This window comes from Schistocerca americana, chromosome 4, assembly GCF_021461395.2.
Source record: "Schistocerca americana isolate TAMUIC-IGC-003095 chromosome 4, iqSchAmer2.1, whole genome shotgun sequence".
Classification (NCBI taxonomy): Eukaryota; Metazoa; Arthropoda; class Insecta; order Orthoptera; family Acrididae; genus Schistocerca; species Schistocerca americana.
The window spans coordinates 504,691,767-504,717,754 of NC_060122.1; the positions used below are offsets into that span (position 1 = coordinate 504,691,767).

General features: G+C 40.4%; 1 protein-coding gene across 1 annotated transcript in view; it reads left to right on the forward strand.

The window, feature by feature from the left end:
• The window catches only part of LOC124612337 (transcription factor Sp4-like), a 97,374-nt gene that overhangs the window by 20,110 nt on the left and 51,276 nt on the right, over positions 1 to 25,988 (forward strand). The window contains exons 6-7 of the mRNA XM_047140486.1: positions 9,996 to 10,142; positions 14,032 to 14,400. Of these exons, the coding sequence (XP_046996442.1) occupies positions 9,996 to 10,142; positions 14,032 to 14,400 (516 nt within the window). The remainder of the gene's footprint in view (positions 1 to 9,995; positions 10,143 to 14,031; positions 14,401 to 25,988) is intronic.

Genomic DNA, 25,988 nt, shown 5'->3' on the forward strand with positions numbered 1-25,988 from the left:
CGAGGGTAATGGAATGTAGTCGAATTAAGTCGGGTGATGCTGAGGGAATTAGATAAGAAAATGAGACACTTAAAGTAGTAAAGGAGGTTTGCTATTTGGGAAGCAAAATAACTGATGATGGTCGAAGTAGAGAGGATATAAAATGTAGACTGGCAATGGCAAGGAAAGCGTTTCTGAAGAAGAGAAATTTGTTTACATCGAGTATAGATTTAAGTGTCAGGAAGTCGTTTCTGAAACTATTTGTGTGGAGTGTAGCCATGTATGGAAGTGAAACATGGACGATAAATAGTTTGGACAAGAAGAGAATAGAAGCTTTCGAAATGTGGTGCTACAGAAGAATGCTGAAGATTAGATGGGTAGATCGCATAACTAATGAGGAAGTATTGAATAGGATTGGGGAGAAGAGAAGTTTGTGGCACAACTTGACTAGAAGAAGGGATCGGTTGGTAGGACATGTTCTGAGGCATCAAGGGATCACCAATTTAGTATTGGAGGGCAGCGTAGAGGGTAAAAATCGTAGAGGGAGACCAAGAGATGAATACACTAAGCAGATTCAGAAGGATGTAGGTTGCAGTAGGTACTGGGAGATGATGAAGCTTGCACAGGATAGAGTAGCATGGAGAGCTGCATCAAACCAGTCTCAGGACTGAAGACCACAACAACAACAACAACAACATTCCATGTTGACATTTATTTTATTTTATTTATTTATTTGTCCAGTAATTGTGTCACAGTGATATAAGATTTATCATCGTAATACAACAAATAGCTCCAATGCATACACACACTGAATATATAATTATGTTTTTTAGGGTAGGACAGATGGTTGGCTGTGCCATGCTGAAGGGAATATTCCAGCATTTGCCTGAAATGATTTGGGAAAACCAAAATCATTATAGCTGAACAGAGTAAACTCCATCCTCCTGAATATCAGGCCAATGTCTTAATAAGCATTGCCACATTCAGTTGTTCACATTGTACAATGTGATCATACACAATTTTCAAAAATACCTTACAACATAAAATGTAATTTTTTATTGCACTAAATCACACTCTTTGGATGGCTGTTGGTGACTCTAAAACCATGAACATCCATGTCTCCATGCCCTCCCTTCAGTCTGTCTGGAAAACTGAGTCATCATCCGTACTGAAGAGTGAGGTGTTAAGTTAATGAGACTGACAACACATTACTATCAGACGCTACAGACCTTGCCATATCTATGTATACAAGGTACATTCAAGTTATAACGCCTCCAATTTTTATTTCTCACAAACTAATCACACGAAAACTGTGAAACTTGTGTCACAGTGCAGGTGTGCAAATTTTTACAACCATGATTGCATGATTCCATGGCCGCTATGAATGCTTCTTTAGGACTCTGGTTTGACCACTCGAAAATCACTGGTGCATTAACAGGAAGGTTAGTGAATGTACGCCCACAGAGAGTGTCTTTCAGAATTGGGAACAGCCAAAAGTCACTAGGAGCCATATCAGGTGAGTAGGGAACACGAGAAATTACTTCAAAGCTGTTGTTACAAATAAACTTCAGTGCTAGTTTCACCAAATGTACTGTTGCATTGTCTTTGTGAAAGACCACATACTCGTTTTATGGTTGTTTTGCAAGCAATTCTGGAAGAGGCTTGTTCTTCGAAAGATCTTGATACGGTGCACCTGTCGCATAGTGCCCTCTGGAAAGGAGTGAGTAAAGAGGATGCCATTGCTCTCCCAGAACGTAGCCACTATTATTTTTTCAGCTTACCGAAAACTCTTTTCATGGTGGTGAATGTGTGTGCTCCCATTGATCTGTCGGGCACTTTGTTTCAGGACTGAGAAACAGCAACCGTGTCCCACCCACTGTCACTTTTGACAAAAAGAAAATCCCATTCATGCTGGCATCACATGTCAATATTGCCTGGAAGCATGCAATGCACACAGCTTTGTGGATGTCCTTCCACATTTGTGGTACCCATCTGGAGGACACTTCTTGCATTTTCAGGTCTTCATGCTGGATTGTGTGCACAGATGTTATGAAAATGCCAACCCTGGAGCTGATGTGTTCCACATCATTTGGTGCTCCTCGAAAACAACTTTCTCCAATTGCTCGACAATGTAGGTAGACTGGCTGGTGAAAAGCTGAGATCTTCTAAGTTTGTTGTCACATGACAGTCTGCTTTCTTTGAACTGTTAACCACACAAACACACATTAGATACATCATCACATATCTCACTCGATTGGCAATGAAATTCAGTTGGAGTCATGTCCTACAAATGGAAAAAATGAATGGTAAATACTGTTCTTGTAATGAAAACTTCACCATTTTAAGTATGAGCAGAGTTCTCACTCTAGCAGCCGTCACTAGAGTTCTGTGTGCCATACAGTGCTGCCATCTCTGTCACACATTCAAAATGAGTGTGTGTGCATTTTGAAACAAACCATGTATTTCCACCTGTTCCTAGTACCGAGGAAAAAATTAGTGCTATACCTTGAATGAACCTCTTAAGAGTATTACATCATGCTTGTGCGTTGTAATGTGAGAGGCTGTTTTAGTTATCCCCTTTGATTGTTAACTAGTACTGTAACAAGGAAATGGTCCAATCAACATGTTAAAACGTACACTGACATTTTTCGCACAGGGAGGGGACACCAAGGAAATGCACGTCAATGTTTTAGCAGTTAGGTGTGCTGCAAGCATTTAAAAAATTAAAGCTACTCACATTTGCCACAGGAAGAACCACTTATGACAGCAGTTTGTACAGCTTTTTCTACATTGTATGTGCTCCAGTGAAGAAATGGACACAGCAGTGACAAGAGAATGTAGCGACGCATGATGCGAAGTCCAAAGTGCACAAATACCAATTTAAAGGGTGTAAGCCATGCAAAACATGTCTCAAATCATTAATTTCTTGAATAACTTGTAGTTCATATTGACAGCTAAACTGTTGCATATGTAATTGTTACACAAATGACTTGCAGAAAAAACACAATCAGTATAGTGTATTGTATTACATTCACAGATGAGTTCCATCAATTGAGACTTCAATTTTTTGACATGAAATATTTTATGAAATTTCCTGTAGCTCAGTTCTTAGGATAATTTTTGAATAAAACATGTTTTACTAGCAATGAAACAGTTTCTTGTTTATTACCTGTAATTGTCACTAAAGTGCAAAGTGTGTTGTTTGACGAAAACAAACACGGTCCTTACAGAAGGCATATCTGATAAAAGAAAAATTAATGCATCCGGGTACTTCATAGTAATTACTGGTTTTGTTTATAAGGAATTGGATTGGAGTAAAAAATGGTCATGGCTGTTTTTCTGCATATTGTGCTGCATGAAAGGCATATCTGATCAAATTCATAAAACGTGATGATGCAAACTGACAGTGCAGAAATGAATGAAGTTTAACAATACTGTTATGCTGATAAACCTGAAATGACAAAGACCTATTAGAAATTGTTATATTGTCTGACTATTTAAAAAAAAAAAATGCTTTACACTGTCGAAAAATTTTGCTGTGGAGGGGCTGAATCACACTACCAGTTTTGAGTGTAATCCAAATTATTTTAACAGTCTTTTCATCCTCCTCCTAAAGACCAAGTAGTTATGTCCAAGTCAAGAGGGCTGCATTATTTTCTGCAACTGGTAAGAAGGTGTTTCAAATGCAGGATTGAAAATTATTCTCTCCTATCTTTCCAGATGTCACTATGTCGATTACTAATACACAGTCCTTTTTTTTAACTTTTGGCCCCACTTTGCCTTATATAAAGCTGCGGAAACAGTAATCCACTAATACTTATCACTTGCTTTATTGTGTACAAATGTGTCATAACATTCATTGACAGCAAAAGCAACTATTGTCTTTTTTTCACTTGGAATGATAAAGTGCAGTTTGCACACAGTTCTTGCAGGAAACTCAGTTGATTGGCATTGTACACAATGCTTAGGGGATAACAAGAAGCTACAAATTTGTCTATAGTGATACATATTAATGAAATCTCCTCTACACATTCACTTGAAGCAAGCTTTGTAACTTTGCAATTTCCTTTAGCGTATAATTTTCTGAATCCGTTTACCCAGATTGAAGAAGTTTGGAAATCAGTAATGTTCATCTCACTTGCAATTCAGAGGACCTATTCTTGTAGATTTACTGTGGTAATGGTGCATTGATGCTCACAGGCAATTTCAAATAGTTTTTCCTTTCACACTTTTGCAAGTTTAATTTTGGCGCTTATTTCACACTTTGTGTAAATCTTTCTTCCATTTATACAACTCACATTTATATTTTACAAAATGAAACCAGCTTTGCAGACAGCCCTCTTTTGTTTAACCAAAAAATTTACAGACTTTTCTTTGTCACCGAAAGCTATTACTCTCCATGTTTTCTTTGTACTAGGAAGGTACTGTACTTTTGCTCCTGAATTAACTAGCACAGTAATCGTCATTTGAACCTTTATTTAAGGAGTCATCAGAGCTACTTCCTCGTTCTTCTAATGTTTCCACAATTTCAAACAAAATTTTGACATCATTCAAATGAACGTCCAAGAAATTGACTAATATATAACACATATGTAGGTCTACAAGAGAAGTAGATTTCGATTGCATACCACATTCTTTTTATTTTGTCTTTGTGTGGCTGATAACATTAATTGGATGCCACATAACTGTGAAAGTCTGGAAGCTGCACAGAGACATATGGTATCAGCAAGCATAAACAAAGAAAACACAAAAGAAAATTGATCCAGTTATACCTCTGTTATTAACACTAGCAGCTCATAACTATAATGGGTACTAAATGAGTTGCAAATTCAAACAAATAGTAACTGTGGATGACTATATCAGTGAAACTATCAATGGAAAATGATATTCACTTTACAAATTACAATCATGTTCTGCTGTGTTACCTGTTTGCTGATGTTCCATTGCTCAAGAACATGTGCCTGCCATGTTGCACATGTTGTGTTGCTACAGCTACAGTACATTTCTCCAGCTGCCTAGAAAACTACGAATTTGGCAATTTTTTACCTATTTTTTAAAAAAATACTTGCAGTGTGTCCTACGAGCTAAAATTTTGATTTTATGCTTCTTTCACTGTATTCTTCCTACATAAAAAATTTCAGGCCAGGTTTTGACATTTCAGATTGGACTGTTCCCTTGTGAGCCCTCTTAAGTAATCTTTAGTTGTGTAGTTATGTGTTACTTATGAGGTATGTTGCAGCTGCTTTTTAAATAGATGTATATTAGTAACTTCCTTCATCTCCTCAAATAATTTGATTTAAATGGATAGATAAAAAAAATCTACTCACCAAGCGACTGCAGAACACACATACAGACATAGAAGAAGGTTACACTTATGCCAGAAGAATGGTTGAAGGGGAAGGAAGACAGGTGAAGGAAGAGCAGTGGAGAGGCTTAGGAAAAGGGCCAGATTTTGGAAAAGTCACCCAGAGCCATGGGAGACTTACCAGATGGGATTAGAAGGAAAAACTGATTGTTGGGGACTGCACCGGACAAGAATTGGAAACCTATGAGCTTAAAGGTGGAAGACAGGGTAATATGCAAGACAGAGATTATTGCAAAAACATAGTGCACAAGTTTATAAGAGTGGAAAGCTAAGTGCATTGTATGTAACAGAGGTGGGAGGGGGTCAGTGAAAAATAGGCAAGTCAGAAAATGAAAAATATGTAAAAGAAAAATGGAGTAGAGAAAGGAGTAGTTACTATGAAGAAATGCTGAGACGGAAGAAATTAACATAAATTAAGGTCAGGTGGGTGGCAAGAACCAAGGACGTGTTGCAGCACTAGTTCCCACCTGTGGAGTTCTGAGAAACTAGTGTCTGGGGGGAGAATCCAGATGTCGTGTGGTGAAACAGGCATGGAGGTCATGATTGTCATGTTGTAGAGCAGGTGCTGGTGGTCACTCAGTTTTATCCTGTCCTTGAATGTGTTAGTGAGTTGCTTCAACAAGGCCACAACTTCCTAAGATCATGCCCTGAAATGAAATTAATTCCATTCGAGATTTTGCCCATTACACCTAGAATAGCTTTCCTTTGCCATCCCAATCCCCACAATATCCTTGTCTGCACCCATCTCTCTACCCTACAGCTCCTACCCCTGTGACCATCTCTGCTGCAAGACTTGGCCAATGCACCCTCCTACCACCACCTGTACCAGCCCTGTAATTGGCAAAACTATACTGTCAAAGGGAGAGCCACGTGTGAAACAACATGTCATATACCAACTGTTATTTACACACTATTCAACCTTTCACATCCGCATGACTACCTCCAATTTATCAGTTAGGATGAGCAGGCATCAGCAAAGGGTGTGTACCGGCAACACACAATATCCTGTTGCAGAGCATGCTCTACAACATGACAGTCGTTACCTCAGTGCCTTTTTCACCACATGGGCTGCCTGGATTCTTCCCCCAGACACCAGTTTCTCAGAACTCCGCAGGTGGGTACTAACACAAAAACAAGTCCTTGGTTCTCGCTGCTCAACTGGCAATTTATGTTAATTTCTTCCATTTCAGCAATTCATTACAATAACTACTCCTTTCTTCACTCTGTTTTAGCTTTCTATACCTTTCATTTTCTGACTTGCTTGTTCGCTGTCCTTCACCCAACATATTACCCTGTCTTCCACATTTAAGCTCTCAGGTTTTCGAATCTCATGCAGAGCAGTCTCCAACAATCAGTATCTTCTCCTCATCCTGTCCCGTAAGTCTCCCCTGACCCTTGGTTCTGGGTGACTTTTCTGAAATCTACCCTTTTCCCAACCCTGTCCAGTCGTTTTCCTTCATCCTTCTTCATTCCCCTTCAACTCTTCTACCCGATGAACGAGCGACTGACTCCGAAAGCTTGCATAAGTACATCCTTCTTTTTGTGTGTGTGTGTGTGTGTGTGTGTGTGTGTGTGTGTGTGTTTGTGTGTGTGGTGTTCTGCCACCGCTTGGTGAGTAGAGTTTTTTATCTATCCAATTACATTACATTGTCAAAAACTGATTATTTTTGTTGTTCTATCTTTAACTAATTTGTTACGCAATTTTAATCCCTGATGGAAAATGCTCTTTATAATTTTTGTTTGTTTTCCTTTGAAAATGCATGTCCACAATGTCTCTTGTTCCATGGTTGTGTATAGAACTGTTAGTGAAATACTTAGCAGTGTTTTCCCTGAAATGCACAACAGATTGTTACGTGTACTCACTTGATGCAGTAGGGATACACAATTTTCAGACTAATTCTTTACAAGAAGCGTGACTACTACTTTTAGTAATTACTCTTATGGCCCATTTCTGGAGTTTGAAAACTGTGTCCATGTTTTGTGCTTTCTGTCCCCAGGAAAGAAACTCATAGGTAAGAACTGAGAGTATGTAAGAATGGTATGTCACCACAAGATGCTGACTGTTTCAAATTGCGATAGGAATCCAGCAACATAACATGCCGATGACACTCTTTTTGCCAGTGTCTCTACAGTGTTTGTCCCACACAACTGTGCGTTTCTTGCATGCTCTGTAGGTATATCACGTGTGCTCATTGCAACAGAGATGTTCTCCCTTTATGCTGAAGTACATCCTGTTTGTTTTCTCTAAGTTCAGTGTTAATTTGTTACATACGCCCAGCTGTAAACATCACTGAATGTTTAATTTGCTTCTCTATTAGGAGTTCTGGTGTTTTATCGGTACCTGTGATGTTGTTTTCCATGTGTTGTATTGTCTGGAAGGTCATTGGTATATGTTGAGAAAAGAATTGGACCCCTTACGCTACCCTGAGCCATACCACTACTTATATGTTTTTTGTCTGCCAATTGTGTTACTAAAGATTTATCATCAGTAGTTATGCATCCAATTTTCCAGGCAAGACAAGAACCATTTGTTTGCTATTTCTCTTGCAACTACTGCTTCTAGTTTGTTTAATAGTGAACAATGTCAAAAGCCTTGGACAAGTGTAAGAATAGTCCTGTAACACTGTCATCCTTGTCAAGAGCTTCATATACCACTTTTGTGAACTGTGTTGCAGCATATATTGTGCTTATGCCATTTCAGAAACTGTTCGTCATTAAAAAGATTGTACTTTATCTTTCATATTTGATTCGATTATTTTTGATAACACCTACATTAGTGAAACTGGCCTGTAGTTTTTTATACTGTCAGCATTACCTTTCTTTAGTGCAGGAACAGTTCCTATGTGCTGTAGGTACTTTGGCAAAGTACCTGAACTAAAGAATGCATTCATTGTTTGCTAATGAGGTTTGTGTGCTGTCTCTGTAAGCCTTCAGAACAGACTGGAATCTCATTTATTCATGGTGACTTCTTATTTTTTATTTATTTCTGTATTGTCCTCCCTACTTCAAACTCAGTTGTCCTTGTCTATTCATGTTGACTACTTATTTTTTGTATTTTATTTTTTTATTTCTTTGTTGTCTTCCTGACTTGAATCTCTGAATCTCTGCTGTGATGAACACCATCACTGTGCTTGCAGTCATTTATTGTGGGTGCTACATGTGTTTTAGGAAGTTTTGTGTTGCCGCTTCTGAGCAATACCAGAGAAATAGCCGTATGCAATATATATGTATTCCTGAGGATTTCCTGTTACTGTACTCCCATCTTTCATTTGTATATTACCATAGATTTTTTCCTGCATTGCATGACATTATTTTGTCTTTGATCTACTTTTTTGCAACAGTTGGAACCCTCCTGTTTATCTGTGTGTGCCTGTGATAATAATTTAGCAACTGCGAATTAGTGTAATGTTTTTGCAAAGAACCGAAAAATTTATTTGCCTGGGAGAAGTTTCTAATATATAGGGATTTATTCATCTGTGTTTTGTTTTTTTAGCTGCTGCTGTTGGAAACCCCCCTCAAAAATTAATTTAAACTTTTTTAAGAATTAAGAGAAGCAAAGTTATTTTGCATATACACTTCCTCCAAGCTTGGATTTCCCAGTCCCCTGGGAAAAAGTAGGTATTTCATATTCCAATAACATCTTTTTGTAGGCCTTCAGTTTGTGGCTTTTACCAAGCCTACCCCTTTAGCTGAGCAAATTTCTGTGATGTTTGTCCCTGAGAATCTCTCTCTCTCTCTCAATCTCAACCTCTTAACACCCCCCCTCCCCCCTCTGTCTCTCAAATCCAGTGTGGTATATTGTATCTTCCATGTACATGTTGGAAAAAATTTGAAAACTGGCTGAGAGGGAGGGGAGTCTGTTCTCATGATTTTTATTAAAAAAAAAAAAAAAAAAAAAAAAAAAAAAAAAAAAAAAAAAAAAAAAAGCCCTAGTTCTTCCACCCATCATAATCACGTAATATAGTAATCACAATTTTTTTTCTGCTGTAAAAGGATGAGGCTGTTGCCCAGGGTATCTTGCACAATAAATTGTACTGACAGTGACCCTGATGTCTGGCAAAATGCTTCTTTCATTAACAGTTTTTCCTCTTTGAAATGTTCAGCTACTACATTCCTGGAAGGACTACTTGATTGCGCGCACAATTCAAATACTTATTATTTATATTATAAAACAGAATTGCAGGCCTTTGCTTACTTCCAGGAGGCAAAATGTTTAGTAGCACTGATAGACACATCAACAGCTTATAGTGGCAAAAATAATATTATCAGTCAGTTCTGTCAGTGTTTTAATTCTATTTGTATTTTGTTTTAAGATCATATTTTTCTTTATTTCATCATTTGCTGATTCTGAGTCAGCTACAAGAAATCTCTTTCCACTTGTCCTTTCAAATATGTTACCCCACTTTTTCTTTTGGTCTTTAAGATTTAAACTTTGGCATTGAGAGATTGATATTCAATTTTTATTCACTTTTTAACTGCCAGTTTGGTGCATAAATAACTTTTTTGTTAGTATTTCCAAAATAATAGTATGTAAACTTTACTGAGGTGTCAGCTTGAGTATAATACAGTTCCATACTAGGAAAAATAACTGTCAGTAGTATTAGCTCCAAATAATCAGGGATACACTCTAACAGATTCTGTTACGTAACAGGCACAAGCTCATGCACAGCAGGTGCAAGCCCACCTACAAGCCCAGGCTCAGCAGAGTGTGATACCTGCAGGAACCATCAGCTCGGGCACTTTAACACCCAGTTCCTGGAGTCCAGCTAGTGCTTCAACACCTGGAGTTAGTGTACAGGTATCCACCTTCATTCTAACAACAGTTGTCCATTTAAAAGTATTTTCATTCATTAATCCCAGTTACACATTGCTGTATGTATATGCAAAGCAGAATCATGGTGCAGTTTTCCTGTGTTAAAAATTAAGGAACTCTGCCCATTATTTTTGTTCATGCAGTTGTGAGAGTAATGCATGCTATGTGCATTAAAGAAGTTACTGGGAAAAGAAAAGTTATGTATCTATAAATGATGAATTCTTTAATTCCTGAATTTTTATGCATTCTGTGAGATTCTTGTATTAGTCAACGTGGATAGTATTGGAGACTGAACAACGTAGGAGGAGATGTAGTAGAGGATGAAATAATTCAATAAGTGGTAAAAAAGGAGTCTCGCGGGAAATAAATTTGAAAATAGACAATGTTCATAACAGGAAAGGGCATAGTGACAGACAGTACCTGTAACAAAAAAGGTGGAAACAATTGTTGTGACATGTGCACTCTTACAATGTGCTGCTCCTGAAAAAGCATATTGGCAGTGCTGTGTTCTACATCTACATGTATACTCTTATACACCACAAACCACCATATGGTGTGTGATGGCTAGTACCATATACCACTGCTAGTCGTACCACTAGCATATGGAGCAAGAGGAAAAGGACTGTCTGTATGTCTCCGTATGATCACAAATTTCCCGTATTTTGTCTTTAGTTTTCTTGTATGAATTGCACATTTATGTCAGTAGAATAGTTCTGGAGCAGGACACAAGTCGCAAATGACATTACTTTAGACTTTTTCAAAAATGTTTTGCATAAAGAACATTGTCTTCTTTCAGGGATTCCCATTTTAGTTCATAGAGCAATTCTGTAATACTTGGGTGTTGATTGAATCTACTGGTAACAAATATAGCAGCACACCTCTGAACTGCTTTGATGTCTTCTTTTAATCTGATCTGCTAGGGATCCAAAATGCTCAAGTAGCACTCAAGAATGCTCGAGTGTTCTGTACAAAGTGTACTTTAGAGGTGAGCGGCACTGTCCCAGAATTCTCAAAATAAAATGAAGTTGACCATTTGCCTTCCCCCCTACCACTGACCTTATGTGCTCATTCCTTTTCATATTGCTTTGCAATGTTATGCCCAGATATTTAATCAACATGACTGTATTAAGCAGCAACCATTACTACTGTATTCAAGCATTGTAGGATTGTTCTTCCAACTCATATGCATTAGCTCAAATTTTTCTACAATTAAAGCTAGCTGCCATTCATCGCGCCATACAAAAATTCTGTCTTAAATCGTCATGTATCCTCCTACAGTCGCTCAATAATGACACTTACCCATGTACTACAGCTTCATCAGCAAACAGTTGTAAATTGCTGTTCACTTTACCTATCAGATCGTTGGTCTATACAGAGAGCAGCAGTAGTCCTATCACAATTCCCTGGAGCACTCCTAGCGATAACCTTGTCTCTGATGAGCACTCTGTCTAGAACAGTGTTCACATTTCTATTCTCAAAATTTCATAAAGCCATTCACATATCTGAGAACCTATTCTGTATGCTTGGACCTTCATTAACAGCCTACAGTGGGACACTGAGTCAAAACCCTTTCCGAAAATATAGGAATATGGAAATTTGCTGTTCTCTTCATCCACAGCTTAAAGAATATCATCCAAGAAAAGGGCAAGCTGAGTGTTGTATGAGCACTGCCTTCTAAATCCCTGTTGATTTGTGGAGAAGCTTTTCAGTCTCAAGGAGATTTTTTATTTTGTAATTTAGGATAGCTCGAGAATCCTGCAATAAACTGATTTTAATTTTTTGGGTCCATTCTTATGCCTTCCTTAAATATGGGAGTCGCCTGCACTTTTTCCAGTTGCTTTGTACTTTTCACTGGATGAAAGAGTTATGATAAATGCAAGTAAATGCAAGTAAGGAGCCAATTCCAAAGAGTATTTTTTGTCAAAATCAAACAGGGATTCCATCCAGACGAGGCAACTTATTTGTTTTCAACTCTTATCGGTTGCTTCTCTATGCCAGTGATGGCGATTACTTTGCCTTCTGTATAGGAGTCTGTGCAGTGGTCAAATGATGATATGTTTGCGTAATTCTACTGTGTGAATGCTTTTTAAATGCGAAATTCAAACCTTCAGCTTATTAACTTTTGCCTGTTGACATTTTGACGTTCTTTTTTGAACTGAGAACACGACAATCTGTGTTTCCTCAGCATTTTATGAATTTTGATATTAAACCACGGTGGTTCTTCTCTGTCCTTAATCTACTTACTTAGTGCATATTTCTCCAGAGCATGATTTACAATCAGGTTGAACTTTGCCCATGGTTCCTCTGTGTCTGTCACATTGAGACAAAATTATGTCCATTCATTGTGTAAGTAGGAGCAAACGACGACTTATCTGCTCTTTCCAACATAAAAACTCCCCTAACCTTCTTGATGGATTTCTTAACTTTAGTTACCATTTTCACTATGATGACATTATGATCACTAATTCCTGTCTCTACACAGAGTGTCAGTGAGGTCAACCCAATCCTGTCTGTAGCTACAAGGTCTAAAATATTTTGATTACCTCTGAGTTGTTCAGAACTACTTCACAAGATTGTATTCCCATATCACCTTCCGTGACTCCATTGATGTCTCAGTCTCTGCTCAGTGGGTTAAAGTTGCCTGCAACCAATATTGCATGATGAGGGTGCTTCCACACTGCTACTATAGACTTTCTTTGAATGAGTGTACAAATTTTGTGGTGGAAGTCAGACTAAATTTCAGTTTTGATAGACATAATATTTTTATTGATTGCAGTGAGCACTCCTCCAACTCGTATGTGAGCAGAATCGTACCCCTTGCTTACGAGACAGCTCCTAATGGGCAACATAACACATTCGCTGAGTGTGTGTTGATATTCTGTGAGGGATAATGAATCTGGCAGATAGCCAAGTGTGTAGAGTAAATTTTTAAAACTGATACTACAAAGTCTTTTGGGAAGTCTGTGACCCAGAGGCTTCTGTATTCTGGGCAGTTGCTATGGTAACTGGGCGGCACTTAAGGCACTAACTAGTGTCTTTTCAATGTGCTCATTATAATGTTCTGTGCTCAGCTATAGTGGTTGTAACAGTATAGATGTGTGTGTATTGTACCACATCTTTATATTTGATGTATAAACAGAGATAGTTAATGAACTAAATTTAAATACCTAAATCATTTCATATTTAATGCTAAAAAGCTTAAAATATAAAACTTTAAAAAAGTTCACCTACAGGAACTGGCAAGTTTTGAAGTAGCAATCTTCAGTGCTAGGGACTACAATTTTACTGTTTAACTTTGACAGCAAGTAACCAAGTGTGCTTGTGAGACATGAGGTAAGCTTGACTAACATTCCCTGTCTTGCTATGTTGCCAGATTGCATAGTTTATTAAAGGTTTTCTCACAAACTGTGAGCCATACATTTTGAAAAAGATTATTTTCGTTTTAAAATCAGATGCCACATGGTCGGAAAGGACTTTTTTAACAACTTGATATTGATGAAGACATCTGTAGTGTGGACATACATACAGTTTTATGATGCTAATTATCAGGTTTTGATTATCAAACACAGTATTTTTTAGCAGTGTACTCTGGACCAGCATGTAGTCTTTACAAAGGCAGCTACTTTTTTGGGTCACTTGTCTTTTTTTTGTTATCGCTTTAGAGTTTTAGAACAAAATGTCTTCTTTTCATTTTTTCACAATGACTAAACTTAAAGCCCTGTGTTTTTATAAATAAGTTTCCATTGCAAAGCACACAGTCCAGATCAGTGAATTGCTCAAGCCATGAGATAAAAAGTAATTCTATAAACTTATAATGCATTTTATTAGAACAGTATTGTGCAAGAAGCGTTTTCTGTAAAGCTGCTTGTTGCAGACAGTACCATCACCAACGCTGGTAAGTGGAGGGGAGCAGTGTAGTGCTGCTGTGCATTCTGCCCAGCAACAACCACTCTCCCAGCAGCAGCAGCAGCAGCAACAACAGCACCACCAACAGCAGCAGCAACAGTCTCCTCAGCAGCAGCAATCTCAGCAGCAGTCAGCAGTGTCTCAGCAGCAGCTGCAGCAATCTCAACAACAGCAGCAGCAGCAGCAACAACAACTTCCGCAGCAAGCAGCTCAGTCACTTTTGCTTGGTCAGGGGCAGCCTATCACTTTGACTGGTGCACAAGGCCAACAACTGACTGTCATACCTGCATCCAGCCTTGCAGGACTGCGAGCATCTGCGGGAGGTGGTATTATACAGGTTAGCATATTTGGCTTTTGAAGAATAATTCTAAGTGTCTCTTTACATAGTAACTTTTGAATTAATTGTAAATGGTAATCAGTGTCCCATGCCAAATATTCTTCTTCATTCATAAATTTGATTTGGATAAAGACATTCATAAGTTTACACTAACAAACTTATTGGTGATGCATCAGTTTACTGCTGTTTGGTTAACATTAATTAATAGGTTCAGGTACCAGTTTGCCACTGTTGAATAACTTTTTTTGTGTGTTTCCCATATCACTACAAATGAAAGCCAAAACTATTTCTTCAGCACTGCCCCATCTCTGCTGAAAATGGGTCAGTGCTTTTGCTTGGACGATCTCTGTACCATTGCTGTGTTAAATCTACATCCTTAGTTTTATTCTATCAACTGCTATCATCTCCTGCAGCTTCCCTTCTTTTGTAGTTAGTCTTTCTTCCTTATAATATCTTTCAATAACCCTTTACATGGCATCCAATGCGTTCTCCTATTTTCTTGCTTTGTTGGTACTATAAATTGGCTAAGTTAGTGTACTTAGTTTAATACTTCAACACTTACTGTGAGGTACTTCATATCAAAGCAGATGCCAGTTTTCTTTCTTGAAGAAGATAAGCACTGGCACACCTGTTATCTTTCATTTATACAGTACTGAACACTAACAGAATCTGCTAAATGAAGGCACCATTTTTCCACTTACGCTGTATTTATTTAGTCCTGTTCTTCATTGCACAGAAAGTTTTGGCTTTATAAGCCATTATCAAGTGTTCCCCTGGAATAAGGTGACATAACTATTAAGATGGCAACTTATTGATCTGATGTGGTTCCATTCATTTTGCTTTATAAATGTTACTGTTCTTGCTCAAACTGTCAGAGCATCAAAAATAGTCTAATTTTTAAACCAAAACAGATGGAAACACGACATGCGAATACACTGCCACTTTCATACATTCCAGCTAAACACTTAAATATGGCTTAAAATACCAAGACTAGTTATACAACCAAGAAGAACTCTGAAGCCATACTTTCTAAATTGAAAAGTGCTGGCTTCATTTAATAAATTTATGTGGGGTCTCCGTTATGAGTGAGATGTGCTATCTGACTCATTTACCATATGACTTCAGATTGCTCTAGTAACTTCTCTAGTGCCTGATTAACATATGAAAACTGTTAACATAAGTCTGTGAAATCACTGTGATGTGTAGAAACTAGAAAGTTATTTGGCCTGATTTCAAAGTTCTATGAAACAGGATTTGTACCATCATCTTTTTAAGAGAGCTTAATTGCCACACTACTAAACAAGACATGAGTGAAGAAATGTGAGCAATAGTGGAGAAGCTTTCTGACATCTCATGCTAGTCAACAATTCAAAAAGTCTTAATCGCATTCATTATTATTATTATTATACCGCCAACCGGTTTCAACCGACGTAGGGGTTGAAACCGGTTGGTGGTATAATAATAATAATAATAATAATAATAATAATAATAATAATAATAAATGCGATTAAGTCTGTTTTTGAATTGTTGATTAATCATACTAATCGCTGATTCTCTCCACAACCATGTTGTCCAAAAATCTTATGCTAGTAATTGTGGACTAAGTAATACTCAGAGGAATATAAAGAAAAGTAGAAGAGTGAAATGCAATTTTGCTTCAAAAATTGCTGACTCCCATAGAAAACCAATGAAACTGTCATGGCATATATAGACCTCAAAAAGGTAGATTAAGAAGTTGTAAATATCAAAAATAGAGTGGGTAAATAGTAGTTACAAATGAGTAGTTCACAACACCCATGTAACTAATAAGAGTATACAAAAAAATGTTATCAGAGAAGTGCTAAACTAGAACTCTGGGAAGGACGACGGTTCAATCCCACGTCCGGCCATCCTGATTTAGGTTTTCCGTGATTTCCCTAAATCACTCCAGGCAAATGCCGGGATGGTTCCTCTGAAAGGGCACGGCCGATTTCCTTCCCCATCCTTCCGTAATCCGATGAGACCGATGACCACGCTGTCTGGTCTCCTTCCCCAAACCAACCAACCAACCTAGAACTCTGGGTGTGTGAATAGTTATTTTAGGACATACCAGATGTGACAAGTTAGCTTTGAAAAAACACAGTGTAACCGATGCTGAAATTACCTGCTTACTGCAGTTCAATGTTGCAGGCACCTATAGAATTTGTACTTTGTCTTATAAATCTTTTACCTCAAGAATGATATTGCACTGTGCAAGTAGAGGCAGTAATGCACAGGGAAATAGGAAATAACATACCAGAAAAAGAAAGTGATTGATGAGTTGAAATAATATAGACAGGTGTGTTAGACAGTGGTTAATCTTTCATATGTGCAACTTTGTTAAGCAGCTGAAAAATATGAGTAAAGAAAACCGAGCTGTAAGGTTTTGGAACCACAAATTTCTTCTTGTGGACAAGAACAGAGGTAAAGTTTGGAGCAAGGTGGTAGGACAAAGAGCCCAAATTACGCAGAGCCCAGGTTAAGAGGAATCCATGAAGTATAAAAATGAAGGGGACCCATGAGAAAGGAAAACGTATCTGATATAAATTTATTTGTAATACTTGGATACGCACCATGATACCAGGTCGCTGGTGTGCTACTTTTCAAATATTCCACCAATGGCATCTGCGTGGGCTGGCCGCCAGAGGGCAGCTGTGATGGGCCACATGACTTTTGACAAAGCACAGCATCTGCCACGCCATCTATCAGAGCCCTCCTATTTTATAAGTGCAGTGCAGTGGACACTTACTCTCATATTGTATTCATACTTATTGTCAGCCAGTGCTTGTTTCAGTACCTGGATTGTTTCTGTGTTTTTGTCTGTATTCTCAACTGTTGTTTGCTTGTATTTGGAAGAAGAATAATCATTGTCCATTGTAGCTGTGCTGTTGTTTGTGTCTTGCTGCTGTATGGTACAACTGCTGACAGGTATGGTGTTCACTTCCATGCACGCAGCCCATTTGGTTGTTCATTTGGTTCATCTGTCCATGGAGGTAGTGCTCCAATACCTCCTTAAGCAGCAGCATGCTCTTAATGGTTGCTATCACAATCTTATCAGCCACATTGACTATGCAGGCTTCTACGGCATCAGGATATCCACCACCCTTTCCACTTTTCGACAATACAGCTGAAGACTGGACGCTTACAAGAATCAGCTTCAGCAATGTTATCTTGCTTTTGGTATCACTGATATAAACATGTGTAAGGCTTGGTGCCTTTTGTCAAGGATTTCTTGTCGGATCCACCAATTGTTGTGCCAGTTTGCCCCACTTCAGGAGCCTGTATCGCTTTCATTTGATGAAATGTGTAAATTTTCAAATTTTCACCTGTTCCTGATTGTTGGGTGCAGTCATTTCTTGGAGGGAGGACGACATGGCAGCAGTACAAATGCGGCACTCAGCGCTCCTATCTTGTCCGTACCGTTTGATGCAGTGTTAAAGGGCTGCGTGGTCAAAGCAGACAGTGCCTTGCAACAGCTGTAGGAAAAAAGGATGTATAACATACGTGTGTCATTCACAGACCCTCCTGTGTGTCTCCAGTGCGTACAAATCATAAGAAGCTGTTTATCAAAGTGCGAGTAATGGACAAAGTGCTCAAACTGCAAGTGGACACAAGTGTGACTTTACTAAATTACAAACTTATGTGGATTTGGAATCTCTAGTGCTTTCTCAGTTAATCTATATTTGGTGAGTTACAACAAGCAATTTTGGGGAAATTTACGGCTCCCACTATGTGAAATCTGCGGTTCATTCCTCGACAGTTTTGGTAGTGGATGATGCTGGCATTGATAATTTGTTTGGTCTAGATGCTTTCAGTACTTTTGGTTTTTCCATTTCAAATACAGTGCACCTTGTTTCTGACCAGGTCCCCTACCAGCAGTTAAATTCTCTCTGTTCTAAGTTCTCATCTCTTTTCTCAGATGGGTTAGGTTGTACCACAAATTTTGTGGCCCACATTGCTCTGAAACCTACGGTGCAGCTGCACTTTTTCCGAGTGTACCTTATTCTAGTGGCTTTGCATGATAGAGTGAAATCGGAATTGGAAAGGCTGACGTCATTGGGAGTCGTACAGCCTACTTTGCTTCTGCGCCAACTTTAAAGTTTCAGTTAATACTCAATCTATTATTGACACCTGCCCTATGCCCGGCCCAGACGATTTGTTGACTAAACTCACTGGGCGCTGGTTTTTCTCTAAAACTGATTTGCCTGAAGCCTATCTACAAGTTCTGTTGGATGAGGATTCTGAATGGACTTTCATTATTAACACACCTTTTGAATTGTACCAGTGCCAGTGCCTCCCTTTTGGTGTGGCTAGCGACCTCATGATTATCAGTATTTTTTGGAATAATTGATGATGTCTGTTATGGGATGCAGCAACAATCTCAATGACACCATCATGACAGGTGCATCCACAGAAGTGCATTTATGTAACTTAATGCACCTTGTTTACAGTCTTTCATACTGTAGGGTTGAAATGAAACTTAGCCATGTCACACTTGTTTCAGCCATGCTTTTTGTATTCGAATTTGAAGTTTCTCCGGATGGTGTTAAGCTTTTACATCATCATTTCGCTACTGTTGAGGCTCTGCCTCGCTTTGCAAATGTCAAAAAATTCCAAGCATTTTTAGGTAAAATTGCTTACAACAAATTTATTACGCATGGGGCCTGCTTTGGCCCATCCCCCTTCAAGTTGTTCCACAAGAACATTCTGTTTTCGTGGATGCTGGCCTGTGACCATGCTCATGCTTTTGAAATCGAAATTACACCCTGCTCCTTGTTTTTACCTTCCATCCTGGCCACCACTTGGTTTTGTCTACAGACGCCTCTCGTTATGGACCAGGGGCTGTTCTCACACTTCAATATGAGGATGATTCCGAAAAGTTTAATAGTTTACGTGTCAAAAACACTCAACTCCGCTCAGCAATACTACTACTGAGTTGAAAAGGAAGCACTAGCTATCGTCTATGCCTTAGAAAAGTTTCATGTGTTCTTGAATGAGTCTTAAGTTCCACCTCATTACTGACAACAAGCCCGTGGTTTCATTGTTTAATCCTTCTGCTTCACTGCCTGATAAAGCAGCACATCACTCCAGTGGTGGGGCCCTGTTTCTGTCTCACTACAACTATGAAATAGATTTTTGGCCCTCCGTGCAACATGCCAGTGCTAGTGCTCCTTTATTTTAGATTTTGAGGTGCAATGTACAATGGATGGCTTTCAGATTACAAGCTCCCGGATTGCAGCTGCTGTCACTGTGGATCCAGTTTTGCTTAAAGTTGTTCACCTCATTCAGTGTGAATGTTCAGATAGGCGTCTGGACAGGGCTTGTGATCTTTTGCGTAATAGTTTTGCCCTCTGTCACTGCCTTTTGGTATTTGATGGTGCTCTATTAGCTGCAGACAGGTTGTCACCCAGGGTTGTAGTCCTGACCGCCCTACAGTGGGATGTGCACGAGTTCCTACATCAGGAATATTTGGTTGTGGTCTCGCATGCTACGTTATTGACCTGTCAGCATGTAGATGTCCTTCAACATCATCTGTGGCTGTGATTCAGGCCCCCTCTGATTTCTTTTTCTTATTGGAGGATTGCCTTATACACTCTTGGCAGATAATGGTCTTTAGACCTTATACAATTTCTGTACCTGTCAAGGCATTCACTACGTCATCCCCATGTTCAAAATCCAATTGAAGCAGTCATGGACTCCTCCACAGATCATGCATTGAAGCACTGTTTGAGTTCCTACAGGGACTTAAGTCCGGCCGAGATGCTCCATGGTCACCAGCCATGCACCCTCCTGCATCAGCTCATGCTGCCCCACCGAAGCCCATCAGCACGGCCTCCTGGTTCCATGGTCTGGGCTCGGGGTTAGGCCACTACCGAAGTGGATTCTGGTGATGGTCCACAGCTGCTGAGGCTGCCACCTCTGTATGATGTGCACCAGTGATGAGCTGGTGGCATGCCACTATAGCTACACCCTCACGCCACATCGGGGGCTGTGGGGCCTGCCAACTTCACCTCCTTCCACAGTGCCTAGTCCGGCCTTGTGGGGCATCCCTGCTGCAGCGACAAACCTGCCCTTTATGTGGATGTTGCAATTACAGAAGATGAAAAAGATTAAATGTGCAGATAAATTGCAAAATGAGGTGGTATTGGAGCACATAGCAAAAAGCTAATTCTACAGAAAGTCCACATGAGTAAGAAGAAAGGTGGGAACATAAAAGTTTCATGCCCCATCAGTAACAATATTGTTAGAGACTGAGCATAGTTGGGGATTGTGCAAGGATGGGAAAGTAATTAACCTTATCCTTTGTGAAGGACTCATTCCAGCATGCATTTAAATTGAATTTCTTTAAAGGAAAACTTAATCTGGATGGTCAGACAGGATTTTGAATTTGCGTGCTGCTGAATGTCCTTTGTCTTATCTGCTTGTGTGTGTGTGTGTGTGTGTGTGTGTGTGTGTGTGTGTGTGTGTGTGTGTGTGTGTGTGTGTGTGTATATATATATATATATATATATATATATATATATATATATGCTTGTGTCTATGTATGAGCGGATGGATGTGTGTGTGTGTGTGTGCGCGAGTGTATACCTGTCCTTTTTTCCCCGTAAGGTAAGTCTTTCCGCTCCCAGGATTGGAATAACTCCTTACCCTCTCCCTTAAAACCCACATCCTTTCGTCTTTCCCTCTCCTTCGCTCTTTCCTGACGAAGCAACCATTGGTTGCGAAAGCTAGAATTTTGTGTGTATGTATGTGTTTGTTTGTGTTTCTATCGACCTGCCAGCGCTTTCGTATGGTAAGTCACAACATCTTTGTTTTTAAAAATATATATCAAAAAACAAAGATGATGTGACTTACCAAACGAAAGCGCTGGCAGGTCGAAAGACACACAAACAAACACAAACATACACACAAAATTCAAGCTTTCGCAACAAACTGTTGCCTCATCAGGAAAGAGGAAGGAGAGGGAAAGACGAAAGGATGTGGGTTTTAAGGGAGAGGGTAAGGAGTCATTCCAATCCCGGGAGCGGAAAGACTTACCTTAGGAGGGAAAAAAGGACGGGTATACACTCGCGCGCACACACACACACATATCCATCCACACATATACAGACACAAGCAGACATATTTAAAGACAAAGAGTTTGGGCAGAGATGTCAGTCGAGGCGGATGTGCAGAGGCAAAGATGTTGTTGAATGGCAGGTGAGGTATGAGTGGCGGCAACTTGAAATTAGCGGAGATCGAGGCCTGGTGGGTAACGGGAAGAGAGGATATATTGAAGAGCAAGTTCCCATCTCCGGAGTTCGGATAGGTTGGTGTTGGTGGGAAGTATCCAGATAACCCGGACGGTGTAACACTGTGCCAAGATGTGTTGGCCGTGCACCAAGGCATGTTTAGCCACAGGGTGATCCTCATTACCAACAAACACTGTCTGCCTGTGTCCATTCATGCGAATGGACAGTTTGTTGCTGGTCATTCCCACATAGAATGCATCACAGTGTAGGCAGGTCAGTTGGTAAATCACGTGGGTGCTTTCACATGTGGCTCTGCCTTTGATCGTGTACACCTTCCGGGTTACAGGACTGGAGTAGGTGGTGGTGGGAGGGTGCATGGGACAGGTTTTACACCGGGGGCAGTTACAAGGATAGGAGCCAGAGGGTAGGGAAGGTGGTTTGGGGATTTCATAGGGATGAACTAACAGGTTACGAAGGTTAGGTGGACGGCGGAAAGACACTCTTGGTGGAGTGGGGAGGATTTCATGAAGGATGGATCTCATTTCAGGGCAGGATTTGAGGAAGTCGTATCCCTGCTGGAGAGCCACATTCAGAGTCTGGTCCAGTCCCGGAAAGTATCCTGTCACAAGTGGGGCACTTTTGTGGTTCTTCTGTGGGGGATTCTGGGTTTGAGGGGATGAGGAAGTGGCTCTGGTTATTTGCTTCTGTACCAGGTCGGGAGGGTAGTTGCGGGATGCGAAAGCTGTTGTCAGGTTGTTGGTGTAATGGTTCAGTGATTCTGGACTGGTTCAGATTCGTTTGCCACGAAGACCTAGGCTGTAGGGAACGGACCGTTTGATGTGGAATGGGTGGCAGCTGTCATAATGGAGGTACTGTTGCTTGTTGGTGGGTTTGATGTGGACGGACGTGTGAAGCTGGCCATTGGACATGTGGAGGTCAACGTCAAGGAAAGTGGCATTGGATTTGGAGTAGGACCAGTGAATCTGATGGAACCAAAGGAGTTGAGGTTGGAGAGGAAGTTGTGGAGTGCTTTTTCACTGTGAGTCCAGATCTTGAAGATGTTATCAATAAATCTGTACCAAACTTTGGGTTGGCAGGCCTGGGTAACCAAGAAGGCTTCCTCTAAGCGACCCATGAATAGGTTGGCGTACGAGGGGGCCATCCTGGTACCCATGGCTGTTCCCTTTAATTGTTGGTATGTCTGGCTTTCAAAAGTGAAGAAGTTGTGGGTCAGGATGAAGCTGGCTAAGGTGATGAGGAAAGAGGTTTTAGGTAGAGTGGCAGGTGATCGGCGTGAAAGGAAATGCTCCATCGCAGCGAGGCCCTGGACGTGCGGAATATTTGTGTATAAGGACGTGGCATCAATGGTTACAAGGATGGTTTCCGGGGGTAACACACTGGGTAAGGATTCCAGGCGTTCGAGAAAGAGGTTGGTGTCTTTGATGAAGGATGGGAGACTGCATGTAATGGGTTGAAGGTGTTGATCTACGTAGGCAGAGATACGTTCTGTGGGGGCTTGGTAACCAGCTACAATGGGGTGGCCGGGATGATTGGGTTTGTGAATTTTAGGAAGAAGGTAGAAGGTAGGGGTGCGGGGTGTCGGTGGGGACAGGAGGTTGATGGAGTCAGGTGAAAGGTTTTGCAGGGGGCCTAAGGTTCTGAGGATTCCTTGAAGCTCTGCCTGGACATCGGGAATGGGGTTACCTTGGCAAACTTTGTATGTGGTGTTGTCTGAAAGCTGATGCAGTCCCTCAGCCACATACTCCCGACGATCAAGAACCACGGTCGTGGAACCCTTGTCCGCCGGAAGAATGACGATGGATCGGTCAGCCTTCAGATCACGGATAGCCTGGGCTTCAGCAGTGGTGATGTTGGGAGTAGGATTAAGGTTTTTTAAGAAGGATTGAGATGCAAGGCTGGAAGTCAGAAATTCCTGGAAGGTTTGGAGAGGGTGATTTTGAGGAAGAGGAGGTGGGTCCCGCTGTGACGGAGGACGGAACTGTTCCAGACAGGGTTCAATTTGGATGGTGTCTTGGGAGTTTGATCATTAGGAGTAGGATTAAGATCATTTTTCTTCGTGGCAAAGTGATATTTCCAGCAGAGAGTACGAGTGTAGGACAGTAAATCTTTGACGAGGGCTGTTTGGTTGAATCTGGGAGTGGGGCTGAAGGTGAGGCGTTTGGATAGGACAGAGGTTTCGGATTGGGAGAGAGGTTTGGAGGAAAGGTTAACTACTGAATTAGGGTGCTGTGGTTCCAGATTGTGTTGATTGGAATTTTGAGGTTTTGGAGGGAGTGGAGCTGGAAGTGGGAGATTGAGTAGATGGGAGAGACTGGGTTTGTGTGCAATGAGAGGAGGTTGAGGTTTGCTGGAAAGGTTGTGAAGGGTGAGTGAGTTGCCTTTCCGGAGGTGGGAAACCAGGAGATTGGATAGTTTTTTGAGGTGGAGGGTGGCATGCTGTTCTAATTTACGGTTGGCCTGTAGGAGGATGCTCTGAACAGCCGGTGTGGATGTGGGAGAGGAAAGATTAAGGACTTTTATTAAGGATAGGAGTTGACGGGTGTGTTCATTGGCTGAGTTGATGTGTAGGTGAAGGATTAGATGGGTGAGGGCAATGGATTGTTCAGTTTGGAACTGGTATAGGGACTGGTGGAAAGAAGGGTTGCAGCCAGAGATAGGAACTTTAAGTGTGAGGCCTTTGGGCGTAATGCCAAATGTCAGACAAGCCTGAGAAAATAGAATATGGGAGCGTAATCTGGCTAGGGCGAAGGCATGTTTGCGGAGGGGATGTAAATGAAACCTAATGGGGTCATTGTGGGGGTGTTGTGAGGGTGACATGGTTTTAGAAGGTGGAAAGTGTAACATGAGGAAATGAAAATGAAAATAAAAATATAAATATATATGGGGAGGGATAAAGGTGGACTGGAAAGTAACTGGAGATCTGGTGTGAAAAAAGGCAAAAAGGTGTTGGTTACAGCTGGGCTATGTTGGACTTGGGTTGGTAGACAACGAGGTGCACAAAGGTTAGGTGGTTGTGTTGCCGCCAAAACACGTTAGAGGACGGAGAAATTCGGGAAAATTTCGAAAAAACTGTGTGTAATATATTAAAAGGAGTGGTTTTGTGGTGGCAGATTATGAAAATGAGGCTAACAATTGTCTGACGAAGAAATAATGACATTAAAACCTTGGGAAGCGGCTAAAAATTATCAGTGATGTGGGAAAAACGGATATGGAAATAAAACGAAAGTTATTAGAACTAGCCGAAATGGTTGTTTAAAAGATGAAAGGAACTGTTTGTGAACTAGAAAAGGTGGATTTTATAGCGGCGGTAGTGTTGAAAGTGGCAAAAAAAATTTTTTCGTTATGGTTTGGAAGTGGGTTACGTATTATTGAGTATATATCGGCGGGATAAAATTGTATAGCATTACGGTAAAAAGGAGAAGGTGAATACAAAGTGAAACTACTGGTAAAACAGAAAGAGAAAATAAGACGACAGAAAAGATTTCGAAATGCAACAGTGACAATAACAAACGTAATTGTTGGGTTCAAATTTATATATATATATATATATATATATATATATATATATATATATATATATATATATATATATATATATAAAAAACAAAGATGAGGTGACTTACCGAACGAAAGCGCTGGCAGGTCGATAGACACACAAACAAACACAAACATACACACAAAATTCAAGCTTTCGCAACAAACTGTTGCCTCATCAGGAAAGAGGGAAGGAGAGGGGAAGACGAAAGGAAGTGGGTTTTAAGGGAGAGGGTAAGGAGTCATTCCAATCCCGGGAGCGGAAAGACTTACCTTTGAGGGAAAAAAGGACAGGTATACACTCGCACACACGCACATATCCATCCACACATACAGACACAAGCAGACATATTTAAAGACAAAGAGATGTCAGTCGAGGCAGAAGTGTAGAGGCAAAGAAGTTGTTGAAAGACATGTGAGGTATGAGTGGCGGCAACTTGAAATTAGCGGAGATTGAGGCCTGGCGGATGACGAGAAGAGAGGATATACTGAAGGGCAAGTTCCCATCTCCGGAGTTCGGATAGGTTGGTGTTGGTGGGAAGTATCCAGATAACCCGGATGGTGTAACACTGTGCCAAGATGCGCTGGCTGTGCACCAAGGCATGTTTAGCCACAGGGTGATCCTCATTACCAACAAACACTGTCTGCCTGTGTCCATTCATGCGAATGGACAGTTTGTTGCTGGTCATTCCCACATAGAATGCATCACAGTGTAGGCAGGTCAGTTGGTAAATCACGTGGGTGCTTTCACACGTGGCTCTGCCTTTGATCGTGTACACCTTC